Genomic DNA, 26,522 nt, shown 5'->3' with positions numbered 1-26,522 from the left:
CATGATCTCGGAAAACATGTCATAGCGAGTGCGTTTTTTTTGCCTTCTAATCTATGGTAACCTCAGGGACGGAGATGATACGGGGAGCGTAGGAACATTCTACGCTCTACGATTCTGGGGGGACTATATGGTCACCTGTGCTGCTGAGTTCGCCACGACTTCCAAACAGGAAATGAAATTCAAAAGTTCCCGGGGCTTTTCCTGTGTACCTGGCTAATGCATCGGAGTTCAAAGTGCTGTCCAGAGCAGTCACAATGGAGCACTCTGGGATAGCTCTCGGAGGCCAATACCATCGATTTGTGTCCACACTATCCCAAATTCGACACAGCAAGATCGATTTTAGCACTACTCCCCTCGTTGGGAGGAGTGCAGAAGTTGATTTTAATAGCCCTTTAGGTCGACGGAACGGGGTTGGTTGCATGGACCTAGTCATTTTTAAATCAACCTAACGTGGCTAAATTCAACCTAACCCCTTAGTGTAAACCAGGCCAAAGTCTCTTGGTTTAGTCCTGCCTTCTGCACTACCCCCAGCGCCATGCAAACACCAGACCTGGGGGTCCAGGGAAGCGAAACAGAAGGGAAGGGGACACTGGTTTTGGCAACTGGAAGAACAAGAAAAGAAAGATAGATGCTCTGATTCCACCTAGTAAGAAAGAGGATGTGCTGGGACTGAACAGAGACCCAGGGAGCGAGCAAGTTACAGAACAAAACTAACACTGACCAGTCAAGTCAAGCACTCCCTCAAGGAATGGCATACTGCTCCAAGCAGCAGCTTAGCCAAATGTGCAGGACAGGGAAAGTCCCAGCAGCCCCAGCCCTTCCCAGGCTGTTCTCAAAATTAAAAAGAAAAGGAGTACTTGTGGCACCTTAGAGACTAACCAATTTATTTGAGCATGAGCTTTCGTGAGCTAGCTGTAGCTCACGAAAGCTCATGCTCAAATAAATTGGTTAGTCTCTAAGGTGCCACAAGTACTCCTTTTCTTTTTGCGAATACAGACTAACACAGCTGTTACTCTGAAACCCCTCAAAATTAAAGTCATTCTGCTTTGGCTCCCTTGCTTCTCTTGGATCACTGTCACAACTGGCACAAATTGGTCCTCTTCTTGGCGGTCTCAGCAAATCTAGGTTGCCAGGCCCCAATCCTGTAGCGGTCTCTCCAGAGCAGGGAAAAGACACAGTGAAAGGTGGTAGGACTTGCCTTGCTTCTGCCCAAGCTGCAGCTATTATGTGAATAAACAACAGAATACTGAGTTCTGTTGCAGTGTTGAAAAGTGGTTACACTAGCAGTTAGTTAAACCTTTTCCACCACCACTTCAGAGTGGCCCATTGCTGATAATTATGCTCAGCAACAGATCCACTTCCTGCCCCAGTGTATTTGCAGGATGGGCAGAGTTGTTATGTGACCCAGGACTTCCACTTCCCTCACTCTTAACTGTATTGAAGCAATAATACAGCATTTGCATGGAATGTCTCTCCTTGCCCCGCAGTTAAGTCACGGGGAGCGCTTTATGACAACGCATTTGAAAGACTGGGAGATCCAGACAGGATCACATAGAAACACAGGCATGTGACTACTGTGCACATCTCAACTCAGGTGCATATGAACTCCACATCTCAGGAAGAGCACACAAGCAGCAGGCAATTTCCCCATACTTAGCACAGCCCAAGGCATTGGCCACATGGAGGGTTGTGTCAGCTGGGGGGACTAGAAGATTCAAAAGGGCCCAGATTAAAGATATACGTGCATAAAAAGGCAGCTGAATTGGGTGACAAACACACCATGATTCTTGGGGGAGGGGGAGGTGGGAGAGAAGGTCCAGACAAACAAAATCCTATCAGCATACCAAAATAATCCACCTTTTGGCTCCAGTTAACATGAGAAATCTTATCCAAGAGGGCCCTTTGGGGAGAAAGTTGTACGTTTCTGAAAATGTATCTATAATGCAAGTCCCTCTACCATACTACAATGAAGGCATCTCCTGGCCTAGTCTGATTTCACTTGTGGGAATAGAGAGGTTGCATTAGGAAGGTCTAAGTAACACACGGATGAGTCAGCTACCACAATGACTAGCACCCTAATGAACTTCTCTGCACTCTCAAAGCTTTGCCAACAAACTGGTGATCACATCAAGTACCAAAGTCACACTTAGTGCAATATTTTGCACATTACCCCCAGCTATTTAATGACTCAGACACTGCAATGAACACAAAAGGGTAGACCAGAAGCTGCCCTGCAGGGTTCATTGTACATTAGGTACATGATGCTCTCCTCCCAAACAGCATAAAAATCTCCAACAGTGAACAGTTTGGTTTGCCCACGTATAGATTACCCACAGGACTCTTGAGTCACAGGTACAGTGACTTGCTACTAGCCTCCTAGAAATGAAAAGCTATTCAGGGGAAGACAGTGGAGTGTAGGTAGGAGAAAGAGAATATTATTAAGAAAAGGAATAACATAAGCTATCAGCGAGAACTCTGCCAGGAGAGAAACCTGCCAGGGAAATCATTTTCCTAGAAAAGAGGTGGGAATCCAACTGCTTCAGACATTTAAAACTAAACTGGGGCAAAACACTAGAAAAAGTGCATTAGAGAATAAAACTGCCCCAGTACCTGCAAGCCAGACTGGGGGTGCATCCAAACTAAGAAAAAAGTTTGTTTTGCCAACAGATAGTAACCAGTGCTTAATTTGTGCCGGGGCTGAGGCACCTCTAGGTTTGGCAGTTCATAGCCCCGGCACCGATGCTTGCCACATTAGTTATGAAAGTAAAAATACTGCTTGAGACCCGGCACCTCTTTCATTACAAATTAAGCACTGATGGTAATTAACGTGGTAAAGTTATGGATAAGGCAGTTGTACTTTTAACACACATTAACAGGCAGAGATAAACACTAATGGTAAAAATAAAACATTTTTTCCCCTAGAGAAGACAAGGCCTAGATGAGCACACATCCACAGGCCTTTTTCACTGCTAGCCTCTGTGCTCTCTCTTCAGACCCTGGTACTCACTACAGAGCCGGAAAGGGTTGGATTTACAGCTGACACATCACAAGGGGCCAGTTTAGGAAAGAATTCCATCAGAAATCCTAGCAAAGTTCTTAGGACACCCACATTACTAACAACTCAGGAGGAACCCTGTCTGTACAATAAATCCCTCTGGAATTCACCCCATGAGGCTAGAATAAGACCTGGCCCTTTCTCAGCACATCCCAGCCAAGGATCTTAAAGCACGTTCCAAACACTAATCTCTAGCCCAATAAAGTAGGTCAGTATTACCCCAATGATACAGAGGGGGACTCTAAGGCACACAAAAGGGAAGTGTCTTGGCCAAAGTCAGTAAATTGGTGGCAATGCTAAGAACAAAATCCAGGGCACCTGACTCTTAAGCCTACACTTTCAGCACAAACGTCCTCTCCATTGTAATCCAAGCCTGTGACACAGCTCCCAGAATGCAATCCTGTTTGACTGGCCCTTAGACTCATCTCTGAGGTAGACTAGTGTGTATGGCAGCAGCTGCTGGGCATCAGAGAACAGAGAAACCCAAACACAGCCTGTCTCATTCACACCCAGCACTCCGCATGAGTCACTGAGACAGCTGGCAACAAAGAGGGAGGTCATTCAGCAGATGCTCTTCTCAGCACTGCAAGGGCAGATCCAGAAGTCAGCTGAGAGGAAAGACTTTCCCAGACAGGGCTGCTGCTAGTTCTCTCCTAGCAGCTGCTCTCTATGGGGAAGCCTATGTCCCTACCCTGGGGGGCATGAGGAAGCCTGTTCCCTCCCAGGGATTTAAAGCTTAAGTGCAGTTCGGAGCCTGTAATGCCAAGGCCAACAAGCCTGATTCTTTCCTGCCAGTTCAGTCATTATTACGGGAATTCATTGTAGTTTTACTTACATCTTGGCCAGCAAGGCAGGCAGAGCAGAGTGGGGACAACCAACTCAAAGCCCAGCCGGTATGACACACTGACTGAATGCTGCTCCCACTGCCCTGGAGACTTGAGCCACGATGGGGCAGTTCTAGGGAATTTTTTCCCCCCAATCTAGAAAGTAACTGATATAAAATCATAATTGTTCCAACTCCAAACAATACTGCCTGTACAACTGTGAGCCCAGGGGAGAAGAGCCCGGCTCCAACTCTGTGCCTGCCAAAGCTACCAGAGCAACTTAGCTCTTAACTGTGCTGGCCCATTGTAATTATCACAGTCCCAACAGCACAAGGCTGGAGAGAGAGAAAAGCCAGACCAAGAGCCTCAGAGCAGCAGAAAGGAAGCTCAGGAAGATGCCAATATGTCTCATCTGCGAGTCACAAAAGCTCGTCTGCTTAGCCTGAGAGTCCTTTGAGGCAGGGATGGCGCACACAGTACAGAGCACCCTGGCGCACTCTATAAACAAGAATAATGACTGGGACCTCTCTTGTAGACGTGGTCAGAGGGAGTGGAAGGTTTTGCTATGGAGCCAAAATAGCTGAGAGATTGACCCAACCTCCCAAAAATCAGATCTGCTCCAAGTGCCTCAAAAATGTGTCAGGGAGAATTGATCTGAAAACTGTACTACGGACAGTAGCTTCCAACAAAGTCTTGTCTAACACCTCCCCCTCCCGAATGAAATGATGGGGTTCACATGCTCCATCTGAACAAGCAGCCATGAGGGCTGGGATCACATGATGTTGCAGACAGAACCACCCCACTACAAACACTCCAGAAAACCACCAGCCAGGTAGCAAAGGTCATGGCAGCAGCCTCCAGCTAACAAACAAGAGGGTGGGAGGGGAAAGAGGAGGGAATCAATCGGAAACACCAAACAGGGTTCTGGCTGTCACCCTATCTGATAAGCCTCCACGCAACCCAAACAGCATCCAGCATGCACAGAGGACTGGGTAACACACAGGCAATGTCCACATCAGCAGATTGCACAGCATTCTACAAACCAAACTCACCCACGCCCAGCTGCCCTGCAGGGGCTTTCACAAAGAGTCAGGTAAAAGCAATGCCCTGGCCCAGGACACTGCTGTGTTCTCTGGGATGTTTATATGGGACGCAGCCAAGGCTAGCTCACGGGCAGGGGAGGTGACGGATCAGCAGAATCAAACCGATTCTCTCATTCCAGGAGCTGCATAAACTGAAACATCCCATCAGCTGCAGTGGGGAGTCTGCATAGCCTTTTCCCACCACACCAGACAGAAAGTGTGAAAAATTGGGATGGGGGTGTGGGGTAACAGGAGCCTATATAAAGAAAAAGACCCAAAAATCGGGACTGTCCCTATAAAATCGGGACATCTGGTCACCCTACACCGCCCCCAACAGCTACACAGGTGGCTTCCGCTAACCTACATCATAGAAGCCTCAGAAAGGACACAAGGAACTTTAACAATGTGCTCTGCATAGCTAAAGAGAAAGGCGTATGGCCTGACTGCCTAGAAAAAGGGGCTGGTTTCTGTGAGGAAGATGGAAACCAAGCACGACTGTGAAGAAAGAGCTGCTGAGGGACCCACACCGAGATTCCTTTTCGCACTCCCCTTCCCTCCTGGCTGAGCAATATCAAGCCAAGCTCTGCACATCAGCTTCCATAGCTCAAGAGGTCTCTGGGCCAGAATGCTGCAGCTCAAACACATTTGGTCCTGTCAGCCTCCTGGGGATCCACAAGACTGAGCAGAAGCTTGTTTCTTAGTGTTTGCACAGCCATGCCCGAGTCTCTGCCGAGGGAGCGCATGGCACCAGTTCAGCGATTGCCTAGTTCAGGAGAAGCCCTCATCGGAGACAGAGATTAGCCAGTCCTCTGGGCAGTGGACTGCAACAGGACAACAATACAGCTATTACAACAATATACGACAACAGTCACTGGACTGGACACTGCAATGGAGACGAATCACAGAGCTGCCCAATGAGATGAGAGTAGGTGGGGAATCCAAGGGCAAACAAGTCATGTACATGGGAGCTAAGCTTGAGGAGAGCGACTGGCAGGGGCTCAGCATCCTGAGCCATGAGCACAAGGGGCACGAGCTACCACCATCTGCATCACCAACTCCAAGCCAGCCAACAACACTAATTCCCTGGCAATCCCACCCCCTTACTGCTCCCGGCAAAGGGGACACTAACATTGCCCCCAAGCAGCACCACCCAGACACATGGCTGAAAGGCAGCCAGGCTACAAAGGGAGCGAAGGGCCCTGTGCGGAATGGAGCTCTGCCAAGTTCAGAACAAGACTCTCAAACATTTATTTTAAATGGAAACCAGGAGACCGAACAATGGCTGCCATACTGTCATCATTAGCTCACTAATAGGACAAGAGGCAAAAGTAAACCAGAAAACCAACAGTATCATATTCTTCCAGTGAGCACTGGGGGAGGGCACTCACTGTCCTGACCACAGAAGCCAGAGATACCCCCCGACCAAAGTCTCACATGTTCCCTGGCAGGCTGCTATGTGCATGAGGCCTCTTTCCTTCACTCAAAGCACTAGAGCCTGCTGTCACTGAAAGCCAGTGGCAGACCACTGAGCTCAGAAAAGAGAGTCAGCGACTGAAGCCAATTTAATACTGAGTACAAAAAAACACCCTTTCTGGCAGAACCATATGTCACAGATCCATAGGATTGGTGCTATGCCCTCAGCTTTGGAACAGTCTCTGGGAGGAATCCCTTCGATGTGCCAGACTCCCAAGGGGTATCACTCTTCCTTCAGGGTGGGCCATGAGGCCTCACCACCTCCTAGACTGAACGTCTGGGGCTCCAGCCCTCCTGCTTCACACTGTGAGCTCCGTCCAGAGAGTCCAGCTGAGACAGACCCTGGTAGAGACTTGTCCACCCTGTAGGGATTAACGCACTAGTATTTGCAGTGACGCTCAGTGTCAAAAACCGTCAGGTTTATCAGTCAGTTGGTCGCAGCCTGGGAAGTCCTTAGATGAGCTCAGAGAACTGAAGGTAAAAGCATAGTCCAAGCCCATTCTGGTTAGCCCAGAGCCCAGCCAAGCTGTAATGAACTCCATGTTCAGGCTCTGTCTCTCTCTCTCTCTCACTCACTCACTCTGACCTCCAGGAGCAGTTCCCAGGTGAGAGGCCCGACTCTTTCCAACAGCCAACTCCGATCCCTCCACCTCACTCCTTCTCAGTTCTTTGTTCTCGAGCTGGGGGATTTTGCTCAGTTTCCCTGCTGAGCGGTGGGGAAACCCCTCTCCCTCTGGGCATCAGTTGCCAGGTGTCAATGTCCTGGTGAATGGATTTGCCATGGTCTTCTCAGATTTTCCACTCAGATGGGGTCAGCCTCAGTCAGTCCTTTTAAGGACCCATTCAGGCTCAGACAAATGACATTCATACCCATTTCAGAGTAACAGCCATGTTAGTCTGTATTCACAAAAAGAAAAGGAGGACTTGTGGCACCTTAGAGACTAACCAATTTATTTAAGCATAAGCTTTCGTGAGCTACAGCTCACTTCATCGGATGCATACTGTGGAAAATACAGAAGACGTTTCATACCCATGTCTCTCTCTCAGCCTGTCTGAGAGAAAACAGTCCTTTTTCCTCCACTACTGGGTAGGCATGTGAAATACAGGAGAAACTGAGGCACACATAGGTTTCACAAAAATTTACAGAAAATTCCCATTTCGCCACATCATAACCAAATAGGACCTTGTGATGGACAGCATACAGCAACTCAGGGAAACAAGGATGAAGGGCCATGTTTATACAAGGGTTAAATCCAGTGGAATACATTTCAGCAGATGGGCTGAGAACCATGCTTGAAACCGTGACATTAACAACCAAGAGCAGGCAGCTCAGGCAGAGAACAAGGCTATGTTTGGCCATGATCACAGACAAAATGCCAGATCAAACATGCTGGAACTCAGCTCAGAGGCACCTAGAGATGGCTAGAGGACAGCAATTCCGTTTCACGACAAATTTTGAAGTCCCAAAACTGGTTTACGTTCCACACCAGAACAAAAACAAAACCTTCCAGACTTTTTCAAAAATCAGAATTGTGTCAAGAAGTCCGTGTTCAGCTTTTCAATTCATTGTTAGCTGCAACCAAGTTCAGTAAGGGTTGTGAAGGTTTGTTATTTGTGTACTGTAGACAGGGCCCAATTTGGCTAGCTTGTCTTACAGAACACCTCTCCATGGCAAAGAAGCCCGGGTACGAGTGCCATCAAACATGGTGGACGGTAAGATGGTGCCAACCACAACACAGACAGGGCTGGACACCGACAGAGTCTAATAGCTGGGTTTGAGCAGGAAGGTGCAGCAATGTAGGCACATGCAATGCCATCCTGGAGTGAGTAGAGCAGCTAACCCTCCCCACACATATCTGTGACACCCCAGCCCTGGTGCTCTTGCTCTGCCTCCTCCCCACAACTTAGGAACAGGCTCCTGCAATAGCCACGACTAGGATCAACTCCAGTGTCTATGTGCCACACCACACTGGGGAGAATGGTGTGGAAACTTGCCAGAAGAGCAGGGAGAGGCTGGCAGTCCCTAGCCATGTGCTCAGCAGCCTACAAGGCAGGAAGTGCAGCCGGTCAGTGGGTGCAGAGCCCAGCATTCAGACACCCAAGAAACATTGCAAATAACCATTCGCCCCGACTCAGGCAACTCCATCCCACCTGATCAGCAGGGAGACCTCTGTACCCTCACAGCTAAGTAGGAGAGACTGCAATAGACGAGCGTACTGTGAACATGTCTCAGAGCTGAACACTGCCCTCCAAGGACCTCAAGCTTTCTGGTCAGCTTGAGAAGGAATAACCTGGTTGGGGGAGGGCCAGTCAATATGCTAGGCATCGGCCAACCACATCAATTCTGTCCTAGGAGCCAGGTGCTTTTTCACAAGGATTTCTAGGTTGAGTCAGACGAATTGTCCTAAACAGAGCTACACAGAGCACCCAACACTGCAGGCGTCTACAATTCAACCAAACCGTTTGTCTTGTCCCCTCAGCCCTTCCTGTCTTTGCAGCAGCGGATTGGGGGACATCCAGGGAACAAGCAACTCTTCTCCTCAATTAGAATTTAACTGCTTAGGAAAGACTCAGCAACGGATTTGTGCTCAGCCCCTGAACACCATAGGGACAGCATACACCCTACCCCTCAGTATGAGTAAGGACACAGTTAGTGGGTCACTAGCTGGAGGAGGAGGAGAAGTGCAGGACAGGCATTGCCACTTACCACAAGGGAAATAAGTAAGCAAACAAATCACACAAGGTTTCCAAGCCTTGTAAGCTCACTTACATTGTCAACAGATTCTCTCTCACCCTCTCCCTGCATGCAATCCAGTCTGAGTGACAGCAGCACCTAACACCAGGAACAGGGCAAAGCCAAGAGCCTTCTGCAAACAAGAAAGTTACGCATACAAGAAAATATCATCTCAGGCTCCAAAGTGCTGGCACACTGTGAGGCAGCTCACCACTTCTTAGGGATTGACACTGCTTATTAAGTTTAGGATCCATTCCTTGTCTCCAAACACTCTCAACCAGGAAGACAGAGGCTCCTGGCACTGACTTCAGAAAGATCCCACAATAAAAATAAATCAGCCAGCCTCTCAGCAAACATCAACACATTTCCCCATGCACATGTGCGCGAGATGAGGTCGCCAAATACCAACAGCGTCCGACCCACAAGCTGGGAATTCCAGCAGGGCCTGCTTTGTTCGGTCTCCAGAAAGTTCTCCTAATCTCAGCCTTGAACCCATCTTTGGAAAGCAGAGTGATAATTAAACAGGCCTGGATTAGTTATCAGGCTGGTGATTAGTTGGATACCAATTTTTGCTTGCCAGCTGAGACCTGGAAATCACTCGGTACTGTTCAAAGGTTAAAGTTGGAATCAACTCCTGAATACAAGTGGGAGAAGCAAAAATCAATGGGAGAAGCAGCAGAAGCACCCCATCATCCCACTCCAAATCACTTGTGTCCCTTCAGTGATGCAGCACAAAAGGGCATGGGGGCTAGTTTGTCTTATCACTGCCAAAAAAGGGGAGATCACAGAGGTCCAGAGACTGCAATGGAATGGAACAGAAGAGTTGGCAAGGCACAATGGAGACAAGCAAAACAACCAATCGCTCAGACCAACCACTTCCTTAAGCACAAGAGGAGTTATGAGAAAAAGAAGCAGACTAAGGGGGAAAATTAAAACTTTCAGGCAGCTAAGGATTTAGGGAGAGGAGAGAAGAGGGAAACCCTTGAGCCAGTTGCTAACAGTTTACCCACACACAGAAATTGCATGAGTTTAAAAGACCACTTAAATTAAACCAGAGCAAGGACTACATGGACATGCTTCTATTGGTTTAAAACTGGTTATATTGGTTACAGGTAAAATCTAAACCAATAAAAACCTGGTTTAAATTGATTTGAGAGAACAGCCACAAGCAGAGTTGCACCAGGTTAATTTAAACTGGCTTAAAAATCACACCTTTAGTTTAACCCTTGCAACTGTATCATAGCACAGACTGCAGAGAAGACCTGCATCCGATGAAGTGAGCTGTAGCTCACGAAAGCTCATGCTCAAATAAATTGGTTAGTCTCTAAGGTGCCACAAGTACTCCTTTTCTTTTTGCGAATACAGACTAACACGGCTGTTACTCTGAAACCTGCATTTGTGATGCACAAAGCAAGACACCATTTCACTATGACAACTTGGGGGAGCCTTTTCACACATTACTGAGATCCATACCCTTACTGAATAACCATGCAAGCTACAATGGGGCTTCAGGAGGTGTGGTGTTTGTGATGTCCTTGCACGGGTACCCTGATTTTTTAGAGGGTTTTTTTTTTAAATTACTGTATCAACTGAGATCGGGGCCCGTTGGGTGAAGCACTGCACACACACACACAAACACACACACGTAAGAGTCCCTGCCCTGAGGATCTTACAATCTCAAGAGACAAGACAAACAAAGGATGGGAGGCAGTATTATAATGGCTGGTTTACAGATGAGGAACTGAGGCACGGAAAGATTAAGTGACTTACCCAAGGGGACTTTACTGCCATTTGTAGCTGTCGCATCTCAGTCCAGCAACAGACTCCTGCTTCGTGGGTGGGTAATAAACACATTTCCCCATGAGGACTAGCTCAGGAAACCTTGCAACCTCTCTGTTTAACCCTCCCCTCTTCCAAATTTGCAAGATTAATTATTCTTGGGTTTCTTTCTTTCTTTTCCCACAGAAGATACCGTTCTGGGATTCGCTTATTCCAAGGCTGGGTACCCTGCACTTTGGCTAGCATTAACTGCTGATCAGCCCTGCAACTCCGCACTCAGTAAGGAGAATCTTGGTTCACATTTCCAAGGAGATGAAAACTCTGAATCAGCCTCCCTGCAATCCTGATACTCAGAGCAAACAGATGTTACCAAGATAAATAAAAGAAAGGAAAATCCCACACGCTAAGGCATGGTCTACAGTTAAATGTTAGGCTGGCATAGCTAAAAGTTCACACCCTGGAGCACTGTAGCTGTGCTGACCTAACCCGCAGGGTAGACATGACCAGATCAATGGAAGAATTCTTCTATCAACCCACCTACTGTTGCTCAGAAAGGTGGATTATCTACAGTGACGGAAAAGCGCCTTCAGCGCCGTAGCAAGTGTCTACCCTAACACACTAAAGTGCCATAGCTGTGCTGCCCTAGTGCTCACAGAGAAGACATGGCCTAAGCCAGTGGCTGCACTGCTGCTTTGGGATGTGGAGAGCTGAACGGAGCTCCCAAGGGAACGCCATGCCAGAGCTGTCCTGCCTGGAGAAAGGTGGAAAAGACGGAATTGACCAGGCCTGGGCTAAGGGCAGAGGAGGAAAGAGGAAATTGTTAGGCCTGTATTAGCAGGTAAATCTGGCTAACTCTGGGGAGAGTGAAATGCATCCATCCCTGGCAGACAGCTTGCAGAGAACTCACCCTCATTCCCTAGGAGTTTTGTCTCCTTAGAACCAGGGCCAAGGCCCATCCCAGCTGGAGGCTTCTCCTTTCTGTTTTACCAGCTGCCACTGAACCTTCAGGCTCCAACATTCCCTCTGCCTCATAAAGAAGTAGTTTCTAGAAGTTCTCCCACTGTCAGAACCAGGCTGGCTTAGGAGACTCACTCCACACAAGCCATGTTCCTTCTTGCAGGTGCTGGGGGAAGGGGCAACCTGGGGAAAAGGGGCAGATTGTCTGGCAAAGAGTAATAAGTGCACATGAATACCACCCCTTTCTATCTCAATCACACAGCAATTCTTTTCAGTCATTCACATGGCACTGCAAGTGTCCATGCCCTTCTACAAATCATTACGATCTCTCCTCCCCATGCATCTTACTAAGATGGAGATACAAGACCCGAGTAGGTACCTGCCAGCCCACCTCCCCGTGGGCCAGTTGAAAGTTATTCCCTCCTGTATACTATTTAGAAGTTACCAAAACATCTCATGTGACAGGGTCCCCGCCCCTTCCTTGGGAACAATTCCACAGCTGGATCAGTCTTACTGTCTCCCTCCAACCCTCAGATCGTTCTCCTTACACTTCCCTGAACGAGCAGGTACCCAGAACTAAACGCAGCATTCCAGATGGGTTCTCCCCAGAGTCAGGCAGAGAGAGACTCTCCCCTCCCTGCTCCAGAACTTGAGGCCTCTGTGTCTGCAGCCTCAATTAGATGATTTATTCAGCAGCATAGAAGTACGTGGCACCAAAACAAAACCACACTGACCAGCGTTTTATCCCATATCACACTGCAGACTCCTGTCTGATTTGCTGCCCACCCCCTCAGTCTCTCTCATCCACTCCCACACTGCAGATTTCTTCCACCCAAAGAGGATCCAGGTTTAGGGTTATTCCCTTCCCCCATTGAATGAGCTGCATTTGTCCAAGATGATCCTTGTTTTATTATTTGCAGCCCATTTCTAGTCTCACTGGGTCTCTCTGTATCATTTCTCTGTCCTCACTGGTATCTGCAGCTCCTCCCTGTTTTGGTTCATCTGCAAATTTCACTGATCTGCCATACGCCTCCTCTTCTGGATCATTAGTGAAGCTATGAAATAAGACCAGGCCTAACACAGGTCCCTGCAGCTTCCACCAGACCCCCTGGCCACAACTTGAGACATTGCGATGTATTACTACTCTTGGTTGACAAATGCAGACAGACACTTTTCCACCTCTATGGCAGTGGTGCAGTCAAGAGTTCCAATTCATTTTGAGATCAATATTTCAAAGGATCCCAAAGCATTTATTTACAAACAATATGCATAGAGACAGGTTTCAGAGTAACAGCCGTGTTAGTCTGTATTCGCAAAAAGAAAAGGAGTACTTGTGGCACCTTAGAGACTAACCAATGTATTTGAGCATAAGCTTTCGTGAGCTACAGCGAAGTGAGCTGTAGCTCACGAAAACTTATGCTCAAATAAATTGGTTAGTCTCTAAGGTGCCACAAGTACTCCTTTTCAATATGCATAGAGAATTCATTTCACCCACCACTGAAATGCAGCCTCCTCTGAAGGGAAGGCAGCAGCAGTTTGGCAGTACCCAACAACGGGATACAACAATTTAGGCACAGAATATGTAGTGCAAACAACTGAAATTCCAGAGAGAAGGTAGGGCAGGAAGATGTACTTAACTCAACTGGAATTTGGACAAAAGGTAATACCAACTCATTTCAGGACCATGAATAGGCTCAACATTGGTTCTAAGTCTAAACGAAAAGCGGTCATCTCCAGACCTAACACCAGACTGGGGCATTTGGGTCAAAACGGACTCAGCAGAGAAAGTACCCCCTAATGACTCCCACACACAGCTTTCTGCAGCACTCAGAATTATCTGAAAGACTCTCATCCAAGCAGTAACCAGGCCCAGCCCTGTTTAATTTATGAGACTGAACAAGGTCACAGCCTGAGGCAGTCTTTGGCTGTAGTAGAAAGGAGCTAGGAGGAGTGTGAAACTATAGGCCACTTGCAACCCCCAGTCGCCCCCTCACAAGTTCTAGTGTAAACTGTGAATCCTGTGAGGGGGGGAAAAACCAAGCAAGACGGGCTCTGCAACCCCTTCCCAAGCAGGTGCTCTGCAAGAGAGGAGGAGCAGAGCTCCTCAGCCAGAAATGGGATCTTCACCAGAGACTGGAAAAGAGTGGGACGCAGGTAGATGACAGAATGGGGTGAAGGGATGTGAATATCCCAGGGAGAGGAAAGGATCAGGGGCTCCACAGGAAAATTAAGCGTGTGCCTGCATGGTTGGTGGCTCCTTGAAGAGATGCAGATTTTTGTGGGGGGGGTGTCAGAAAAACTAGATTACGGAGCCCCAAAATGAGAGAGGATTTGGGGAAGAAGGTACAAATCCCCCAACCTTCTAACCCAGCCATGAACATTTGAGGGTGCTAGGAGCCCTGGGATGGAGGGGTGCCCCCCCCAGCACACCCCGGGAGCCAGAATTGGGGGGTGCCCCCCAGAGAGCCCCCCAGCACACCCCGGGAGCCAGGATTGGGGGGTGCCCCCCAGAGAGCCCCCCAGCACAGCCCGGGGCCAGGATTGGGGGGTGCCCCCCAGAGAGCCCCCCAGCACAGCCCGGGGCCAGGATTGGGGGGTGCCCCCCAGCACAGTCCGGGGGTGCCCCCCCCACCACTCACCCGAAGTCATCGTCCATAGACTTGAAGTAGAACTTGTAGTTGGGCCGGTTGAGGAGGCCCTTGAAGTCGCCCAGGGTGACCCGCTCGGCCGGGATCGGCAGCTTCACCAGGTAGGGCGTCTCCTGCTCGTCCAGGTGGTAGATGATCTTCGTCTCGGCGGCCGCCATGGCGCCCCCCGCCCGGGCCCCGACCAGGCCCGCAGCCCCCCGGGCCCCGAGCGCCCCCCGGCCCGGCGCCCCTCGGCCCCGGCGCGGAGCCCCCCGAGCACAGCGTCCCGGCCCGGCCCGGCCTCTCGCGGGGTGGGTCCCCCTCGCCCTTGTTCTCCGGGTCCCAGCGCCGCCCGGCTACAGCGCAAACTCCGGCGGCTCCGGCTCCGGCTCCGCCCCCGCGGCCCCCAGTCCCAGGGGCTTCACTGGGCAGCGAGAGCGCGGCCCGGCCTCGCCCCGCTCCCGCTCCCGCTCCCCGGGCGGCCCGCCCGGCCCCGCGCGCGGCGGCTTCCCCTCAGCAACGAGCCCCGCTCCCAGCCTCCCTGACCGCACAGAGCCCCCGCTTCCCTACAGCCCCCCCCGAAACCACAGAGCCCCCCGCTTCCCTACAGCCCCCCCCGAAACCACAGAGCCCCCCACCCCGCTTCCCTACAGCCCCCCGAAACCACAGAGCCCCCCGCTTCCCTACAGCCCCCCCCGAAACCACAGAGCCCCCCACCCCGCTTCCCTACAGCCCCCCGAAACCACAGAGCCCCCCGCTTCCCTACAGCCCCCCGAAACCACAGAGCCCCCCGCCCCGCTTCCCTACAGCCCCCCGAAACCACAGAGCCCCCCGCTTCCCTACAGCCCCCCCCGAAACCACAGAGCCCCCCACCCCGCTTCCCTACAGCCCCCTGAAACCACAGAGCCCCCCGTTTCCCTACAGCCCCCCCCGAAACCACAGAGCTCCCCGCTTCCCTACAGCCCCCCCCGAAACCACAGAGCCCCCCACCCCGCTTCCCTACAGCCCCCCTGAAACCACAGAGCCCCCACCCCGCTTCCCTACAGCCCCCCCGAAACCACAGAGCCCCCCACCCCGCTTCCCTACAGCCCCCCCCGAAACCACAGAGCCCCCCACCCCGCTTCCCTACAGCCCCCCTGAAACCACAGAGCCCCCCACCCCGCTTCCCTACAGCCCCCCCGAAACCACAGAGCCCCCCGCTTCCCTACAGTCCCCCCCGCTTCCCTACAGCCCCCCCCGAAACCACAGAGACCCCTGAAACCACAGAGCCCCCCACCCCGCTTCCCTACAGCCCCCCGAAACCACAGAGCCCCTGCTTCCCTACAGCCCCCCGAAACCACAGAGCCCCCCGCTTCCCTACAGCCCCCCCCGAAACCACAGAGCCCCCCACCCCGCTTCCCTACAGCCCCCCCGAAACCACAGAGCCCCCCGCTTCCCTACAGCCCCCCCCGAAACCACAGAGCCCCCCACCCTGCTTCCCTACAGCCCCCTGAAACCACAGAGCCCCCCGCTTCCCTACAGCCCCCCTGAAACCACAGAGCCCCCACCCCGCTTCCCTACAGCCCCCCCGAAACCACAGAGCCCCCCACCCCGCTTCCCTACAGCCCCCTGAAACCACAGAGCCCCCCGCTTCCCTACAGCCCCCCCCCGAAACCACAGAGCCCCTGCTTCCCTACAGCCCCCCGAAACCACAGAGCCCCCCGCTTCCCTACAGCCCCCCGAAACCACAGAGCCCCCCGCTTCCCTACAGCACCCCCCGAAACCACAGAGCCCCCGCTTCCCTACAGCCCCCCCGAAACCACAGAGCCCCCCGCTTCCCTACAGCCCCCCCGAAACCACAGAGCCCCCCGCTTCCCTACAGCCCCCCCTGAAACCACAGAGCCCCTGCTTCCCTACAGCCCCCCCCAAAACCACTGAGCCCCCCGCTTCCCTACAGCCCCCTGAAACCACAGAGCCCCCCACCCCGCTTCCCTACAGCCCCCCCGAAACCACAGAGCCCCCTGCTTCCCTACAGCCCCCTGAAACCACAGAGCCCCTGCTTCCCTACAGCCCCCCGAAACCACAGAGCCCCCCACCCCGCTTCCCTACAGCCCCCTGAAACCACAGAGCCCCCCGCTTCCCTACAGCACCCCGAAACCACAGAGCCAGCCACCCCGCTTCCCTACAGCCCCCCCAAACCACGGAGCCCCCCGCTTCCCTACAGCCCCCCAAAACCACAGAGCCCCCCACTTCCCTACAGCCCCCCTGAAACCACAGAGCCCCCCGCTTCCCTACAGCCCCCTAAAACCACAGAGCCCCTGCTTCCCTACAGCCCCCCGAAACCACAGAGCCCCCGCTTCCCTACAGCCCCCCTGAAACCACAGAGCCCCCCGTTTCCCTACAGCCCCCCAAAACCAGAGCCCCCCGCTTCCCTACAGCCCCCAGAAACAATAGAGCCCCCCACCCCGCTTCCCTACAGCCCCCCGAAACCACAGAGCCCCTGCTTCCCTACAGCCCCCGAAACCACAGAGCCCCCTGCTTCCCTACAGCCCCCCTGCTTCCCTACAGCCCCCCAAAACCACAGAGCCCCTGCTTCCCTACAGCCCCCCCGAAACCACAGAGCCCCCCACCCCGCTTCCCTACAGGCCCCCGAAACCACAGAGCCCCCCGCTTCCCTACAGCCCCCTGAAACCACAGAGCCCCCTGCTTCCCTACAGCCCCCCAAAACCACAGAGCCCCCCGCTTCCCTACAGCCCCCCAAAACCACAGAGCCCCTGCTTCCCTACAGCCCCCCGAAACCAGAGCCCCTGCTTCCCTACAGCCCCCCGAAACCACAGCCCCCGCTTCCCTACAGCCCCCCAAAACCACAGAGCCCCTGCTTCCCTACAGCCCCCCAAAACCACAGAGCCCCCCGCTTCCCTACAGCCCCCCAAAACCAGAGCCCCCACTTCCCTACAGCCCCCCAAAACCACAGCCCCCCTGCTTCCCTACAGCCCCCCAAAACCACAGAGCCCCCCCACCCCGCTTCCCTACAGCCCCCCAAAACCACAGAGCCCCTGCTTCTCTACAGCCCCCTGAAACCACAGAGCCCCCCACCCCGCTTCCCTACATCTCCCCGAAACCACAGAGCCCCCCACCCTGCTTCCCTACAGCCCCCCGATACCAGAGCCCCCCATCTTGTTTCCCTACAGCCCCCTGAAACCACAGCGCCCCCGCTTCCCTACAGCGCCCCTGCTTCCCTACAGCGCCCTGAAACCACAGAGCCCCCCACCCTGCTTCCCTACAGCACCCCAAAACCACAGAGCCCCCTGCCCCGCTTCCCTACAGTCACCCGAGAGCACAAAGCCCCCGCATCCCTACAGCCCCTGAAACCACAGAGCCCCTGCTTCCCTACAGCCCCCCGAAACAACAGAGCCCCCCACCCCGCTTCCCTACAGCCCCCCGAAACCACAGAGCGCCCCACCCCGCAACCACAGCCCCCCCGCTTCCCTACAGCCCCCTGAAACCACAGCGCCCCCGCTTCCCTACAGCGCCCCTGCTTCCCTACAGCCCCCTGAAACCACAGAGCCCCCCACCCTGCTTCCCTACAGCACCCCAAAACCACAGAGCCCCCTGCCCCGCTTCCCTACAGCCCCCCGAAACCACAGAGCGCCCCACCCCGCAACCACAGCCCCCCCGCATCCCTACAGCCCCTGAAACCACAGAGCCCCTGCTTCCCTACAGCCCCCCGAAACAACAGAGCCCCCCACCCCGCTTCCCTACAGCCCCCTGAAACCACAGAGCGCCCCACCCCGCAACCACAGCCCCCCTGCTTCCCTACAGCCCCCCAAAATCAGAGCCCCTGCTTCCCTGCAGCCCCCCCAAGAGCACAGAGCCCCCCACCCCGCTTCCCTACAGCCCCCTGAGAGCACAGAGCCCCGCATCCCTACAGCCCTCCCGCTTCCCTGCAGCCCCCCAGAGCACAGAGCCCCCACCCCGCTTCCCTACAGCTCCCTGAGAGCACAGCCCCCCCACATCCCTGCAGCCCCCTGAAACCACAGAGCCCCCCCACTTCCCTACAGCCCTGTGAGTGCACTGAGCCCCCCCCCCCAGCTTCCCTTCAGCCTCCCGAGCACACAGAGCTCCCCCAGCTTCCCTATAGGCCCCTGAGGGCATGGAGCCCCCCAACCTCCCTACAGCCCCCACCACACAGAGCCCCCCCTTTCCTACAGCCCTCCGAGTGCACAGAGTCCCCCAAACCTCCTTACAGCCCCGAGCACACAGAGCCCCCACATCACAGAGTTCACCCCCACTTCTCTACAGCCCCCTGAGCTCACAGAGTTCCCCAACCTCCCTACAGCCCCCGAGCACACAGTCCCCCCATCACATAGAGCTCCCCCTGTTCCCTACAGCCCCCTGAGTGCATAGAGCCCCCCGCTTCCCTATAGCCCCCAAGCACATAGATCCCCCAGCCTCCCAATATACAGAGTCCCCAACCCCACTTCCCTACAGCCCCCCAATATTCAGAGGCCCCCCCAGCCCATTTCCCTACAGTCCCCCAACACACAGCCCCCAGCCCCACTTCCTTACAACCCTCCCTGAGTACAGAGTCCCCCCTGCTTCCCTACAGCCCCACAATACATAGCCCTCCAGCCCTACTTCCTTACAGCCCCCTGAGCACACAGAGCGCCCCCCATCCCAGCTTCCCTACAGCCCCGCAGCACACAGAGCCCCCCGCCCCCAGTCCTGGCTTCCCTGCAGCATGCAGAGCCTCCAGCTTCCCTACTTCCCCCCAGAACAGAGCCCCCCAGACCCAGCTTCCTTGCAGTCCTGCAGCACAGAGTCCCCCACATCCCTACAGCCCCCCAACACACAGAGCTCCCTTGAACATACAGCTCCAGCTTCCCTACAGCCCCCTCCTACACCCACCAGCTTCCCCCCCACCCCCCGCCACAAGGGTCCAGCACAGCCCCTACCTGAATATACACAGCTTCCCCCAGCCCTAGCTTCCCTACAGCCTCCGTCTACACCCACCAGCTCCCCTGTGATGCTGGCAGACCAGGTGCTAGCCGGGCTGGTGTAACCTCTAGGTGAACTAGGCGGCCGCCTAGGGTGCTGAGATTTGGGGGTGCCAAAAAGCGGTGCCCCCCAATTTTTTTTTTACACTATTGATGGAAAACGAATGAATAAAGAAAAGAGAGAGGTTGTTCTCTCGCACGTTACAGCTATAGCCTACGCCAGCTCTGCGTGGCGGGCACAAGCGTGCTGCTTCACGACGGTACAAAGCGGCCAAGGTGTCGTCCTTTTCATCGCGCGTGGCCGTCACCCGTCCTGACAGGCCGGTTATAGTGCTAAGTTGACTAGGTTTCGGAGATTGTCGACAGAGGCTAATTATTTTTGTTGAGTTGTTTCAGATCTCAGTCTCTGGCACTCGCTGCTGCATCATTTCGCTAAAACTCTGCGTCAGGTGTGTGCGTATGTTAAGTATTTGAGTGTATATGTTTATCATGTGCGAATATACGTGTGTAGGTTGTTGAAATTTGTCATACTGATATTGTCAGTTGTTGTATGACGGCGTATCCGCCATTCTAATTTTCAAAAAGAAAAGGAGTACGAGTGGCACCTTAGAGACTAACAAATTTATTTGAGCAGAAGCTTTTGTGAGCTTATGCTCAAATAAATTTGTTAGTCTCTAAGGTGCCACTCGTACTCCTTTTCTTTTTGCAAATACAGACTAACACGGCTGCTACTCTGAAACCTGTCATTCTAATTTTATAATTTGTATTATTAACAATAATTGGATATTCTGGAGGGATAGCTCAGTGGTTTGAGCATTGGCCTGCTAAACCCAGGGTTGTGAGTTCAGTCCTTGAGGGGGCTATTTAGGGATCTGGGGCAAAAATCAGGGATTGGTCCTGCTTTGAGCAGGGGGTAGGACTAGATGACCTCCTGAGGTCCCTTCCAACCCTGAGATTCTATGATTCTAAACATGGAAGTTTCATCTAGGGCGCAAAATATCCTTGCACAGGCCCTGGGCCCCACTGAACATTGACAAATGCATAGCTGGAAACCAGTCTGGCTCGTCTGTGCGTTACCATGGTTAAAAAAAGATATAAGAATGTGTTTAGTGTTCAGACTTTATTAAATGCTTGTAGGCTGCTTACTTAAGGGCATGGCTACACTGGAAATGCCAAAACACTGTCACGGGAACGCTCCCGCCGCAGCGCTTTGAAGTGTGAGTGTGGTCGCGTAGGAGCGCTGGGAGAGAGGTGTCCCAGCGCTCCTGGTAATCCACCTCCAGGAGGGGATTAGCTCTGAGCGCTGGGAGAGCGGTTCCCAGCACTCGGAGCCTGTCTACACTAGCGCTTTAAAGCGCTCAGACTTGCTGTGCTCGGGGTGATTTTCCACCCCCCTGAGCCAGCAAGTTAGAGCGCTATAAAATGTGAGTGTAGCCAAGCCCTTAATCTTACTAGCAACATCTTCACCCCCTGTTATAAGGTAATATTTAAGTGTTTGCTAAAACTGTAAAACCCACAGTCGGGAGAAGCATTTAGTGTTAAATACTATTTACCTTACCTCCTCCCCAACAAAAGAAGAGCCAGACAAACCACAGTGGAACATCAGTGAACAAAAGACTTTGTTGATGGCTTCCCTCACGCCCATGAAGAGGGTACCTCATCCTATCATAGCTCGAATGCTGGGGGAAGGGAATAAAAATCCCTGTTAAAGAGAAATTATCATCCCTATGCTGCTTGGCATTCAGAAAGGGCAGTATTTCTAAGCATAAGCAAGGGATCCCCAAGCTGTTTAGTTTGGGTTAGCCCTAAAGAACATAGAGAGCTTGCGTATCACCTTTTGGAACCTAAGACTAACTCATTTGTGTGTGTTACGTTCCCCTGCTTTAATCTTGTAAATAACTCATATATTTTCTTAATCTAACTAAAGATTTATTAACTACTACAGGATTGACTGCCAGTGTTGTCTTTGGTGAGAGATCTGGGATGGAATTGATTTAGGGTAAGTGACTGGTCCTTTGGGATTGGGAGTAACCTGAATATTATTGTGAGTTTTGGTAAAAGGGACCAAGGCAGCCTCTCCTGGGTGGCAAGATAGACCAGAGCACCTGCTCAGGGGGACTATGTGTGACTCCATGGGAAGGTTGTTCTAGTGCTGGCAGAGTTCACACTTGTTACTTGGTGGGTGAAATTTAGTTATAGAACACACAGCCAATTTGGGGTTTGTGTCCTGCTTCTTGACAGTCTGCCTTGAGGTTGGCACCCATGTTCGTGAGCTTCTCCAGACATCTTGATTTCCCACCTCCCTTCCCCTGGACTCTGGGACAGCTCCCCACTCCTGAAGACACACAGCTCCCCCAACCCAGTCTTCCCAGCAGCCCCCTACTACATCCACCAGCTCCCTGCACCACCAAATACACATAGAGCTCCATCCGGCTCCAGCTTCCCTACAGTCCCCTTCTATAACCCCAGGGCTCCAGGACAGCCTCCCCCAAGACACACACATACCCACCCCCCTCAGCCCTGGCTTCCAGACAGCCCCCTCCCTTACACCCATCAGCTGCCCCACAGAGGGCTCCAGGACAGCCCCCACTCCTGAACACACATACTTCCCTCCAGTCCCGTCTTCCTGACACCCACCAGCTGCCCCCACTCCTAACAGAGCTCCAGGACAGCCTGAACACACACATACCATTCATCTAACCTGCTCTCAGGCTCCCCTGTAGGCTCCAAACCCTCTCTCCACCCCAGAGCTCTCTCCCCCACCCCAGCTTCCCTCCAACCCCAGCCCCCGCCAAGGGACACCTAATTGCGACTCCTGGTTCTCCTACAAACAAAGCCCCACATGTGTGCACGGACCCTGGGGTCTCCCAAGCTGTCCTTTGACCCCCCCACCCCCTTTCTTTCTCACCCCCACCCCTTTACGATCTCAACCCCTCGCAATCATGTGCCCCCCCCCCCAGTTCTAACACTCCCCATCTCAGACTCCCTCTGCGTCTCTGACACCTCCCTTCTTTGCTTCTCCACACTCCTTGCGATCTCCTTGGATTTCCCCATTAGTGCCCCTGAGGGCTGCAGGGAAAACAGTCCCCTCCCAGCAGTAGATTCCTCATCAAACGCGTGCAAGTTGGTGGCTGGTTAGGAAAGCTTCTTTCTACCTGAGACCCGGGAACTCCTTTCACCTATGTGACTAATGTTATCCCTTTGAGAAACGGTCTCATTGACGAGCAAAGTTGTAAGGGAGCTGCTGGGAGCGTTAGCCAGTTCTACTGGAGAGGGATTCTGTTGCACTGTCTAGTACCCGCACATGAGGGTGCTGTAGGCAAAACAGTGAAGCCAGGAGAAAGCATCCTACTGCCAAGGGCTCAGCACAGACGAGACTCTGAAAAATCACCCACCGTCAGGGCTAGAATCCCATGTGTCGGGAGGATAAGCTGTTCCCCTTGGAGGGAACAGGCCAGTTTCCTTGGGTTCCCAGACATCCAGGGTGGAATCCCCACTTGATCATTTCCAGGCAACACTGACAAGTCTTGTGACTGTTGCCGATGGGCCTGGGTCACTCAGGCAGTGCTGCTGGCAGGGAGCTGCACTCGCTTGGCTGGGAATCTATTAGCCTGACATTAAGTTTAGCTCCGCACCCCCTGCCAAAAACAAACAAACAAAAAGCCTTCAAGAATAGCTCCTGAGGGTACGACGCCTACAGCAGCATAGCTCTGGCGGTGCACCTGTGCCGATGTAGTATAGATGTCTACTACGTTGACGGAAGGGGGTTTTCGGTCCATCCACCTCTCTGAGAGCCAGGAACTAGGCTGATGAAAGAATTCTTCCGTCGACCTAGCTATGGCTCCAATTTTTCACAGCCCGGCGTGAGGGAGATCAATCTAATATTTAACTGGAGCCCTAAGCACAGAGCAGGAAAAGTTGGCAAATAAGCAGCAGCTATAGGAGGCAGGAAGAGGGGAATGGGTGGTTTTTCCACTTCAGCCCTGGGGAAATTGCCACATGCCTTGGTCTGGAGTTCTTTCTGTAGACAATGGCCCTTCACGCAGAATAGTGACTGGCAGAGGAATGGTCCAACTCCACAGGGATCTTGGCAACAGTCCCAGCCGTGCAATGGTCTAGTTTAATGTGCCCCTTCTCATCGGAGAGTGTCATCAAGGCATGAGGGATCCACTGTAACTGCCCTCCTAATGCAGTGTTAACGCCTCAAAGATATTCAAGGATGTAGCATAACTCTCTCTTCTTGTGTTGTAATGCTCTTGGACATGTGGAGGTCTGCTGTAACAGCTCCCCTCTCAGTGTGTTTGTATCCCCCTATGGTGCAACTTCAGCTCCTGCCTGTCCAGCAGGCGATGCCCTGGGACCATACAGGGAGCTAATGTTAAAGATTTTCCTGGGTGCCCACAGGTGGGGGTGGCTGGTACTGGGAGGGTCATCCTTCTGCACTCCCAACTCCTGGCAGACTCTTTTCTGCTAGGTTTCAGAGTAACAGCCGTGTTAGTCTGTATTCGCAAAAAGAAAAGGAGGACTTGTGGCACCTTAGAGACTAACCAATTTATTTGAGCATGAGCTTTCGTGAGCTACAGCTCACTTCATCGGATGCATGCCGTGGAAACTGCAGCAGACTTTATATACACACAGAGAATATGAAACAATACCTCCTCCCACCCCACTGTCCTGCTGGTAATAGCTTATCTAAAGTGATCATCAGGTTGGGCCATTTCCAGCACAAATCCAGGTTTTCTCACCCTCCACCCCACCACACAAATTCACTCTCCTGCTGGCGATAGCCCATCCAAAGTGACAACTCTTTACACAATGTGCATGATAATCAAGTTGGGCCATTTCCTGCACAAATCCAGGTTCTCTCACCCCCTCACCCCCTCCCAAAAACCACACACAAAAACTCACTATCCTGCTGGTAATAGCTCATCCAAAGTGACCATTCTCCCTACAATGTCCTTTTCTTTTCTGCTAGTAAGGCTGCAGCACAACACGAGGGAGTTTTCAAAGTATTCTCTAGTGGCAGGCTCCTCAACGATAAGGTAGGTGCGGACAGGCCATGTAAGGTTGAATGGAGAAATTAGACTGTACGCACTCTGTAGTTGTAATGTTGCTCCAGCTCCATAGTTCAAATCCTGCAGCTCATATCATTAACAGACTCATTACTGCAGCTGCTTTTTAAAAATAGGATAAGTGATTAAATACTCCCAGCTGATAAACACCGACTTAATTGCTTGCAAAAGTCTTGTTATGTGTGATTCACTCAATGCATGGGAGTAAAGACCCCAGAGCCAAGGAAATTAGGAGTAAGGGACTAGGCTAAGCAAGCCAGTTCCAAAAGGAATCCTTGCTGAACAGACTGTAGGCTTAAATCTACACGAACTACGGGTCCAGGGGTGCTGAGAGCCATGGAACCAAACTGAAACCCTGGATATGATGGAAACCCCTTCAAGTCAGGTGTGGCACCTAGTTCCAGCACCTATGCTGAACTGCCACAGCTGCACCACTGTAGTGCATCATAAGAACATCAGAGCGGCCACACTGGGTCAGACCAAAGGTCCGTCTAGCCCAGTATCCTGCCTGCTGACAGTGGCCAATGCCAGGTGCCCCAGAAGGAAAGAACAGAGCATGTAATCATTGAGTGATCCATCCCATCGCCCATTCCCAGCTTCTGGCAAAGAGGATAGGGACACCATCCCTGCCCATCCTGGCTAATAGCCATTGATGGACCTATCCTCCATGAATTTATCTAGTTTTTTTTTTTAACTCTGTTACACTCTTGGCCTTCACAACATCCTCTAGCAAGGAGTTCCATAGGTTGACTGTGCGTTGTGTGAAAAAATACTTCCTTTTGTTTGTTTTAAACCTGGTGCCTATTAATTTCATTGGGTGACCCCTAGTTCTTGTGTTAATCATAGAATATCAGGTTAATCATAGAATATCAGGGTTGTTTATAAGGAGTAAATAACACTTCCTTATTTACTTTCCCCACACCAGTCATGGTTTTATAGACCTCAATCATATCCCCCCTTAGTCGTCTCTTTTCCAAGCTGAAAAGTCCCAGTCTTATTAATTTCTCCTCATACGACAGCTGTTCCATACTCCTAATAATTTTTGTTGCCCTTTTCTGAACCTTTTCCAAGTCCAATATATCTTTTTTGAGATGGGGCGACCACATCTGCATGCATTATTCAAGATGTGGGCATACCATGGATTTATATAGAGGAAATATATTTTCTGTCTTATTATCTATCCCTTTCTTAATGATTCCCAACATTCTGTTCACTTTTTTGACTGCAGCTGCAGGGTATTTTCAGAGAACTATTCACAATGACTCCAAGATCTCTTTCTAGAGTGGTAACAGCTAATTTAGACCTCATCATTTTATATGTATAGTTGGGATTATGTTTTCCAATGTGCACTACTTTGCATTTATCAACATTTAATTTCATCTGCCATTTTGTTCCCCACTCAGTTCTGAGAGATCCTTTTGTAGCTTTTCAGTCTCCCTGGGACTAACTATCTATCTTGAGTAGCTTTGTGTCATCTGTAAATTTTGCCACCTCACTGTTTATCCCTTTTTTGAGATCATTTATGATCCTATGTTGAATAGGACTGGACCCAGTACAGACCCCTGGGGGACACCACTATTTACCGCTCTCCATTCTGAAAACTGACCATTTATTCCTACCCTTTGTTTCATATCTTTTACCCAGTTACCAATCCATGAGAGAACCTTCCCTCTTATCCCATGACAGCTTACTTTGCTTAAGAGCATTTGGTGACGGACTTTGTCAAAGACCTTCTGAAAATCTAAGTACACTATATCCACTGGATCCCCCTTGTCCCACATGCTTGTTGACCCCCTCAAAGAATTCTAGTAGACTGGTGAGGCATGATTTCCCTTTACAAAAACCATGCTGATTCTTCTCCAACAAATTATGTTCATCTATGTATCTGACAATTTTGTTCTTTACTATAGTTTCAACCAGTTTTCCTGGTACTGAAGTCAGGC

General features: G+C 51.8%; 1 protein-coding gene across 4 annotated transcripts in view; it reads right to left on the bottom strand.

Moving 5' to 3' along the window:
* DVL3 (dishevelled segment polarity protein 3) overlaps positions 1-14,755 on the bottom strand; it is a 45,236-nt gene extending 30,481 nt beyond the window's left edge. For all 4 annotated transcript variants that reach the window (XM_073359180.1, XM_073359179.1, XM_073359183.1 and 1 more), the window contains exon 1: positions 14,544-14,755. In XM_073359180.1, the coding sequence (XP_073215281.1) occupies positions 14,544-14,710 (167 nt within the window). In that variant the 5' untranslated portion in view covers positions 14,711-14,755. The remainder of the gene's footprint in view (positions 1-14,543) is intronic.
* Positions 14,756-26,522: the final 11,767 nt, after the last annotated feature.

This window comes from Lepidochelys kempii, chromosome 9 (genome assembly GCF_965140265.1).
Source record: "Lepidochelys kempii isolate rLepKem1 chromosome 9, rLepKem1.hap2, whole genome shotgun sequence".
Lineage (NCBI taxonomy): Eukaryota > Metazoa > Chordata > Testudines > Cheloniidae > Lepidochelys > Lepidochelys kempii.
The sequence above is the reverse complement of the archived record's forward strand: the minus strand, read 5'-3'. Positions and strand labels throughout refer to the sequence as shown.